General features: G+C 39.6%; 1 protein-coding gene across 8 annotated transcripts in view; it reads left to right on the plus strand.

Moving 5' to 3' along the window:
• Window positions 1-4,347, plus strand: part of LOC136883163 (1-phosphatidylinositol 4,5-bisphosphate phosphodiesterase) — a 219,185-nt gene extending 214,838 nt beyond the window's left edge. For all 8 annotated transcript variants that reach the window (XM_068229634.1, XM_068229637.1, XM_068229635.1 and 5 more), the window contains one exon: window positions 4,217-4,347. In XM_068229634.1, coding sequence (XP_068085735.1) covers window positions 4,217-4,285 — 69 coding nt within the window. In that variant the 3' untranslated portion in view covers window positions 4,286-4,347. The remainder of the gene's footprint in view (window positions 1-4,216) is intronic.
• The last annotated feature ends 5,522 nt before the right edge of the window (window positions 4,348-9,869 follow it).

The following is a 9,869-nucleotide window of genomic DNA, read 5'->3' on the forward strand; positions in this document are numbered from 1 at the left end:
TTTTTTAGCTGAAGATCTCTCATAATGAGAGGAAACATCCTAAATTTGCATATGTGTATAATGTCTTAGTCCTATATATGTGTAGGGCAAAATAAAAGTATTGAAAGGTGGGAACTTAATCAAAAGTTGAAACTGTAATATATGCAACACTTTTCTGTAGTAAGTGGATTACCCTATACATTAGTCAACACGGTGATGATGGCAGATTACTTGAACTGGAAATTTGTTATTTTGTTAAGAAAGAAACCATATTTTCCACTGTTGACTTATTAAATGTAATAAAAACTTTCCAGTCTGTCAGACATACAACAATTTCAAATGCAAATTAAAACACTATAAGCATACCTGTAAAATTAACATTTTATGTACAAAGAATGACATGTTTTGTTCTACAAGAACATCCTCAGATTCTATCAAATCACTTAAATGATATGAATTCCACATAGAGTAGTTAATATTGAACTTTTTTGCTCATTTTAGACTTAGGATGTAGTTCTTTTAGTTTTAGTCTATATTAAGTAATGTTATTATATTATATACAGTGTATTAAGTTTGAATGTTAAGTTTGTATTCATTATCAAGCCGCATAATGTGGCTAAGTGTAAGAGAGGCCCCAAGAGCCCTAACTTCGCCACAAATAAAGACATCAATAAATAAATCAACAAATTACGTGCATATATGTACAGTATAGTTTACATATTGTAAACTTTGGATCAAAAATTAGATGGATGGCTTTTCCGGCGTTTGCTCTATTAACCAGCGTTTCGTCTTAGGTCTGACACTAGACTCTTCAGAGTGGGATGTGTCAGACCCTACCCACTGACGCTAGGGTGTATGCAGGTGAACTTATCAGAAGCTTATTTATGAAGCACAGTCTGATAACTGCATACGGGAGTTAAAAAAACTCCACAATGGAATTAATGCCCGCCTAGCAATTCCAAATGGAAATTCTAAGTTCCCATGGAGGGAATCAGATTCTTTTCCACCAATAGAGCATATCAAAAATCAGATCAAAAATTAGATGGATGGCTTTTCCGGCGTTTGCTCTATTAACCAGCGTTTCGTCTTAGGTCTGACACTAGACTCTTCAGAGTGGGATGTGTCAGACCCTACCCACTGACGCTGGGGTGTATGCAGGTGAACTTATCAGAAGCTTATTTATGAAGCACAGTCTGATAACTGCATACGGGAGTTAAAAAAACTCCACAATGGAATTAATGCCCGCCTAGCAATTCCAAATGGAAATTCTAAGTTCCCATGGAGGGAATCAGATTCTTTTCCACCAATAGAGCATATCAAAAATCAGAATAGAGCAAACGCCGGAAAAGCCATCCATCTAATTTTTGATCTGATTTTTTATATGCTCTATTGGTGGAAAAGAATCTGATTCCCTCCATGGGAACTTAGAATTTCCATTTGGAATTGCTAGGCGGGCATTAATTCCAATGTGGAGTCTTATCTCCCGTATGCAGTTATCAGACTGTGCTTCATAAATAAGCTTCTGATAAGTTCACCTGCATACTCCAGCACTACGCATGTCCACATATTTTTTTCGGCTGGGTGGCGCTCTTTCTTGCTGCGGCTTAGTCGGCCCAAGAATAATCACATGGGCAGACGCCTCGTTGGCTGTCGCCTTCCCTCACCATGCTGTCTAACTCCTGTCTAGTTAAAAATGTGGACACTCATTATACTCTGGCTCAACTTCGCCAATGGCTGTGTGATAACAATACTCCCACTTCTGTGGTCTTGCGCCTTCAAGATGCCTCTTCGGGACAACCTTCACCGGACATCGTGGTGTTCTTCAGTTCATCCGCCTGTGCGCATAGCGCTCTCCGCTCCGGCTATTTATACCTCCTCTATTCTGATCATACCGTTCTTCCTACTCCGGCCCATATTCTTGAGCAACTCGCCTCCGATCCTGATTTCTTAACTAAGTTTCCCTCCCTAGCGCAGCCTCCCACAACCACCGTTTGTTCTCCCGTGTCCACCACTCCTCCCGTCACTACTGTCGCCACTACCACCATAACTTCCGTTTCTTCTTCCCCTTCTTTTGTCCCTTCTTGTGTTCCGTCTACTTCTCCCTCTACCGTCACATACAGTCACTCCTCCCCTATCATGTCCACCGCCCCGACCTCCTGCACTCCGTCCATTCCTACATTTCACTCGTCACCTGCAACTCACCTGGATGATACTCTCGCAGCTTCGTCTGTCTCTCAAGGCCCTGCCGCCCATTCTACATCGACTTCTCCGCCATCTGTCCCACCGAGCTGTGTCGTCCGTGGGATTGCACCTGACGTTTTGGACCAGGATATTCTTCAAGAACTGCAACAGGAGGGACTCCCTGTCCGCCGGGTATTTCGCATCCTCAACGCCGATGGCCCGACGTTTATGGTACGCCTTCGCCTCGCCTCCCCTGCTGATGTCGACCGACTTCTCACCACCGGCGTCCGTTTTCGGGGACGTCTCCATCGGGTGGAGCGTTCTCGCTCCCCCCCGCGGCTTGCTGGATTTACTCGTTCCACGTCTCCTCCTTCTCCCTCTCCAACCGTCCCCCCGCCGCCACCCATCCCCCCGCCAACACCCATCCCTCCCCCAATTCCCCAGTCTCCATTCCGCCTTCCGCCACTCTCCATCTTAGACCTTCTTCGTCTCCTGGCCACTTCCGTTACGAATCTCACGACTAATCTGTACTACCTCCTTCTTCAATACTACCCCTGTCCTTCTCCTTATGCCTCCTTTTCGAACCCCCTCCTTATTCCTCCACAATACTTGTGAATATTTGTCTCTTTTCTGTAACACTTTTATGTTCTGCTATTGCGCGCCCGAGATATACCACCTCCTCCCTCAATAAATATGTACCCAGTTGGGGTCCGCCCCGGTGTGTGTGGTGTGGGTCTGCCCTGTGGGCCCCTTTGCGGTTCACGGCCCCCTGCGCCACAGCTATAACCCGGTCCTTTACGTATGTACGATACATACTCTCTTATTATGTCTTACAGTTACATTTTCTTCTTTCTCATGGCCGAAGAGCTGCTTTGTTCAGCTGATGGCCCGCCTCCCCTTCGGGAGGAATGAAATGACCTCATGGACGACGGACGGACGTTCACCTGCATACACCCCAGCGTCAGTGGGTAGGGTCTGACACATCCCACTCTGAAGAGTCTAGTGTCAGACCTAAGACGAAACGCTGGTTAATAGAGCAAACGCCGGAAAAGCCATCCATCTAATTTTTGATCTGATTTTTTATATGCTCTATTGGTGGAAAAGAATCTGATTCCCTCCATGGGAACTTAGAATTTCCATTTGGAATTGCTAGGCGGGCATTAATTCCATTGTGGAGTTTTATCTCCCGTATGCAGTTATCAGACTGTGCTTCATAAATAAGCTTCTGATAAGTTCACCTGCATACACCCCAGCGTCAGTGGGTAGGGTCTGACACATCCCACTCTGAAGAGTCTAGTGTCAGACCTAAGACGAAACGCTGGTTAATAGAGCAAACGCCGGAAAAGCCATCCATCTAATTTTTGATCTGATTTTTTATATGCTCTATTGGTGGAAAAGAATCTGATTCCCTCCATGGGAACTTAGAATTTCCATATTGTAAACTTGTCAATGAAATGGAGTTAGGTGATAATATGAACCATATGTGAGTAAAAACTGATTGCATGGGAAATGACCAACACCATGTAATGAAACGGCATTCTTTGTATATATGTAATTTTTACGGGTATGCTTATAGTGTTTTAATTTGCATTTGAAATTGTTGTGTGTCTGAGCGACTGGAAAGTTATTACATTTGATCTGGAAATGCAGAGACATCATTTATTGTGTGTAGATAGGTACGATGCTGCAGTCAGGTGGAGATAAAATTCAGCAACGTGCTCGATAATTCACATTACAGTGAAGTGAATTCCAACCAATAGGAGATGATTCCTATTACAAGTTGTCCATTTCATGACCGTATCGATGATTATAATCAAGAAGTAAGTATAAATAACCACCTAATAGATACTTTATCATTGCCTCAGGCAAAATTGAATATAAATTAACACTTACAGGACATGTAACAGGATTAGGTGGTTATTTATACTTACTTCTTGATTAGATGATTCCTAATCAAACAATGTGGAAAGTATTTAGAATTACATCATAGTATGAAATAAAAAATATGTAAACATGGTATGGATGAAATATTATATACATTTTTTTTTCTTTTCAGCTGATGATGTTGTACAACAACCAAGAGCTGGAGTACAGTCTGGGACCGCAAGTAGTAGCGTACGTCTAGGAGACTGCTCCAAGTTCTATCTCGCCTGCAATTTCTGTAAATAAAATTCAACTATATATATTAAACATCTCTGTTTTTATATTTCCTAGCATCCTCTCCCATTGAAGGTTGCAGCCATATGTGCAGGAATTTTAATTTGAAACTCTTTAGACTGCCTGCATGTCAGTTTCAATGATTTGTTTTACTCCACCACATGGCAAAGGAACAGATCTCTGATAGGTGAGTTTTAATTCATTTCAATTAATTTAATAATAAGCTTTGGGAGGGTTTCACCAAGGCATTGTCATCAATGGTTGTCAACATTTTCAATACGAAGATGACACAGCCCTGACCGCTTATCAGAATTATCTACAATCTGTACAAAAATCAGTCTGCAGTGATAAGAATTGAAGGCATGAAAAAGAAGCAGCAATCCCAAAAGGAGTGAGCTGAGGCTTCAGTTTGTCCCCTCTCCTTTTCAGTATTTACACAGAACAGGTGATTAAGGAAATCAAGGCAGAATTTGGAAAATAAGTCATAATACAAGAAGAGGAAAGAGTCTGCGGAAGATCTGGAGAAATTGCTGAATGGTATGAACATGGTCTTGGTTAAGGAGTCATCATCATCATCATCATCAATGTGCCACTCCAGTCACCTAGGCATGGTTAACAAGCCTCCTCAACTCCTTTCTGTCTTTCCACTTTTCTTGCTCCATTACTTCTGCCACATCCAATCCAGCTTCTCTAATGTCCTTCCAAATCTGATCCATCCACCTTCTTCTCGGTCTTCCAACTGGTCTCTTTCCCTTAACTTTTCTTTCCAATTCCCTTCTTGCTACACGTTCCTTTCCCATTCTTTTTACATGTCCCTAACCATCTCAGTCTTGCTTTCTGTATGTTCTGTACTAACGGTTCTATATTTAGCCCTTCTCTGATTTTAATATTTTGAATTCTATGTCCTCTTGTCTTTTTAACTGATGTTCTTAAAATTTTCATTTCTACTGCTTGGATCTTACTGTCTTATCTCTTATTGGTTACCAGTGTTTCTAGTCCGTATGCTACAATTGGTATGAAATACTGTTTATATAATGTTAATTTTGTTCTCTTGACTACTTTGTCATCCCATAAAAGCTCTCTGACTTGATGATAACATCCTGTACCTTTACTTAGTCTGTTATTAATTTCAGGGTTGATTCCATTACTTCCATTAATAATGCTACCCAGATATGTAAACTGTTCTACATTCTCTAACTGTTCTCCATCTATGTTCACTTTGCTTCTCTTTTTCTCTTTTCTACAGTGCATGACTGTAGTTTTCTTTTTTACTAATTACATTCCAAACTCCTTCAGATTTTCATTCTAAATGTCTAGTCTCCTTTGTACTTCCTTTTCTCCCTTTCCCCAAATCACCACATCATCTGCAAATACCAAAGCATTCACTTTATCAGTACTGATACTCTGTTTTACACGTTTTATGATTTCATCCATCAATATAATAAACGATAATGGTGACAATGCACTTCGTTGCTTCAGACTCTTTTTTTTGTATAAAATGTTTCAGTCACCACTCCCCACTTGTACACTGCTTTCTACAACAGTGATAAGATGTTGGCAATTCACAGCATAACGGATTATGCGTTGCATGTACCAGAGCAACTCAGAAGGAAAAGTAAGGAAGGCAACAAAGCGATTACTGTTCCTGCCATTGTGCTTCCTCCCTGCAAATGTATTTATGAAATAGAAAAGCTTCAGTAGATATCTGAATAACTCATTGACAAAAGCATGCCCCATCCATTTTCTTTCTTTCATAATACAATATAAAGTGCATTATAATATTCCTTAATCACGAGGAATTATGAGTGCCTGAGAGGTGGTGTGTTTTATATATCCATAAGAGCAATACAGTTTTCATAACATGGAATGAGCTATGGACTGGAATGTGTCTTCAGTGTAGACAAAAGTTGGGTCAATTCAGCAGAAAATGAAAAGAAAATGCTCATAAGTTAATTAAGATTGTTTGAACATGTACTGTGAGAAGGAGCTGATGTGATTGAACAGCTAGGCTGAACATTAGCAAAGATTATATTTCTTCCCCTCTCCTATATTTACCCAGCTTTCGTTTTATCCTACCCTTCCCACATCAAGACTGAAGATGTGTCAAGGTGGCCCTTACCAAGTGTTGATGCCCAGCCTCCTGATGAAGATGGGAAGCAGAAACAAACAGATGGGTGTAGCAGAACTGGGACTGATGACCGTAGTGTACCATCCTTTGAGTGCTGCTTAACAAGCCAGTAAGACACATTAAAAGTTCTCGTTTTCTATTAAGAATCCACCACAGAAGCACTGGAACCCCGTGTACAGCCGAGGCGGAACACAATGACGTAAAAAACCATGATGCTGCAAATTTCCACATAATGTTTTCTAAAGTAATACCTGTGTCACAAAGACCAACACACAAGAATAGAATTTAAATATTCTTGCTACCAAACCAGTGGCAAGGTCCACAAATAGTTAAGTTACATTGGGCGTGGTCATTGTTTGGATGGATCACGATTCAGACTTTAACCTTGCCGCTGGGACATAAATTTATCAAATTAACACCTCAGCCATGGTATTACACACAAAAGGGAAGGATCATCTGCCACAAACACCTAATCCAGCAATTACAATAGAACCAAATTATTTTTTCTTATTATTATCATTACCAATTCATATAAACTTATTATTCTTATACTTATTTCCTAAACAAACCAGGTCAGAAGCGCAATAATGTGCACCAGTACTGGTACCAAATTATAATTTACTGTAAAATTTGGTTTACCTAGTGGATGGAGGCAATTCAGGTGTGAGCCTTGAGAAAATGCAAGGATGTCTTTAAAAATTCACAGTTACAACAGTTTTGCTCGGATTATTTCCTAACATTTACAGTAGAGACTCGAAAGAATGTAGTTAACACTCATTGACTGTATTTACCTCATAGTTTACTAATGGAGAAGAGACCTTCCAATTTTATACGGAATGAAAGTGACATTCTTGTATTTGAATGGCTTGTTTCACAATGCAATGAAAACTGCCTTGGAAACTTTGAGTGGAAGAACCAGGAACAGTAGTTCAAAGATTATCCATCTCCAAAGTGTAACGGTGAGTGTTATTAGCTGCTGTCGTCAGGGGCCCGGGTTCAATTACGGGTACTGCCAGAAATTTAAGAATGGCAGGAGGGCTGATTTGTGGTTGAAATGGTACATGCAGCTCACCTCCACTGGGGGGTGACTAAAAAGAGCTGCACCACCTCGGGATGAAGACACGAGTTTACTTTCTTTAGTTCAAAGATTTACTTAGCACAACTCCAAGGTTAATGGAACGATTAGTTCATGAGAAAGAGGGCTTGTACTCTGGTATCTTTTGTTGTCCATTACTTCAAGTGTTATGAATTTCATGTTGTTGGTCCGTATTGAACTGAGATTACATATAAATTATAAACAGAAAAGTTTTTCACCTATTCAATACATAGTTATATTTACAATGCGTGTCTTTACATTACATGGGCCTAGTTTCAACCCTACTCGGGGTCATCATCAGCCATATTTAAACAATACACAATATTTGATGAAATCCTAAAACATGTTTCTAAGCAGTAAGAACATTATGAATATATAATTAACACTATGATGTGTGGTTGAATTAGGTGAAGTGCTATGGTGCTCAAAATGTTACAAATGAAAGTGAAATATTACAAGTGACATAGGTGAGCAATGTATAATACAAATACACCAAACACGTTAAAACGTCTGGGTATAAAAGTACAAATGAGATGCTCTATGTTGTAGATCAACTTGAGGAAAATTTTAGACAGATGGTGTTTCAGATAGAAACCCTCCTTCTGCCACCAGTCGCACACTACCAGCTAAGCTGCACACACTGCCGCACAAGGTGAGTGTCCATTTGCTTTGTTGTCATCTATTCTTCTTTCCATGTACTTTGCGTTTTTACCTGGCTTTTCTCAATTTTAATAGGTCCTATTTGTTCCGCTATGAACTGAGAGTTCCACCCATTAATATCACCACGCGCAGTGTCTACTTACAACTCCAGAAGAATTCTAAAACTTCGTATTCAGTCTACACAGTTCCAACAATTAACCCTGCAGCCATATCAACATACCTTGGTTACCTGATAAACCATTTATCAAATTTTCTGCTTAAGCTGGTACAGTGTATAATCAACTCCTCACAGATTCTTCTAGACAGTATCATCTACATATTTGTTACTCAAACATTTGTACATACTTGTATACTTTTATTACATGTGTCACGTTATATTGTGCTCAGTCTTAGTACCATAGCACTCGGTCCACAACTGTAATGTATTACCAGGACCTACTGAATTCTATCTGAAACACCATGTGTCTAAAATTTTACTCAAGTTGATCTACAACATAGAGCATCTCATTTGTACTTTTATACCCAGACTCTTCAACAGGTTTGGTGTACTTGTATTATATATTGCTCACCTATGTCACTTGTAATACTGTATTTCACTTTCATTTGCAACATTTTGAGCACCATAGCACTTTGCCTAATTCAACCACACATCATAGTGTTAATTATATATTCATAATGTTCTTACTGCATAGAAACGTTTTAGGATTTCATCAAATATTGTGTATTGTTTAAATATGGCTGATGATGACCCCGAGTAGGGTTGAAACTACTGTAGGCCCATGTAATGTAAATACACGCACTGTAAATAATGTATTGAATAGGTGGAAAACTTATAATATTATAATTTATATGTCCATTACTTGGTCACACGCACCATGCGCTCCTATTTCTTATGTTATGCGTCCACTGTCACTTCGCTCAGTTCAGTCTAGCGTAGTGCTGTTATTGTCTGATTTATTGTAGAATTGTAGGAATACTCACCAGATGATATCAACATGCGTATCAGTGAAAAGATTTATACTATCAGTCTACATTAGGAAATATCATATAATGATACGTACAGCAGACTGCAGAAGGAATTTAAGTCTATATGCTTTTAAACAGAAAGAGATCTGACTGTTTCAAACTCTTTTGAAAGAAAAAGAAACACTAATTTGCACCAATTCACTCATTCAAGGAAGGAATTGTTATATCAGTTTTGCTCAGATTATCTTTTTCAAAGATATGCCATTTCATTCTTGGTAACTATACTAGCTAAGACAAAATGAAGTTGGGCCGACAGGGGTCTATACCTCACATGGAAGTTGGCAGCATGTGAAGAAAAACAGTTCTCTACGTGTATGGAGTCAGTATCAAGAGATTAAGGTGTTTTTTTTTGTACTCTTGGTGTTCCATTCCTATTTTATCCTCTTCCTCTTCCTGGTGTTGTTTCCATCAAAATGCAAGTTCCACCTGTCAGCATCTTACTTGGCACATCCTCTGGTTTACAGTATCAGTGAAACAGACATCTAAAGTTCTCATGACATCTTGCAAACAATCCATCCATTGCTGACACTGAGCTAGCATTGCCAACAAAGAGAAGTTGCACTTAGCAATAGACCATGGAAATGAAGGGAATACCAAATTAACTAGTAGTTGTCTATCAAAGGAGTTGCACTCTGCTAGGGA

This window comes from Anabrus simplex, chromosome 11, assembly GCF_040414725.1.
Source record: "Anabrus simplex isolate iqAnaSimp1 chromosome 11, ASM4041472v1, whole genome shotgun sequence".
Lineage (NCBI taxonomy): Eukaryota > Metazoa > Arthropoda > Insecta > Orthoptera > Tettigoniidae > Anabrus > Anabrus simplex.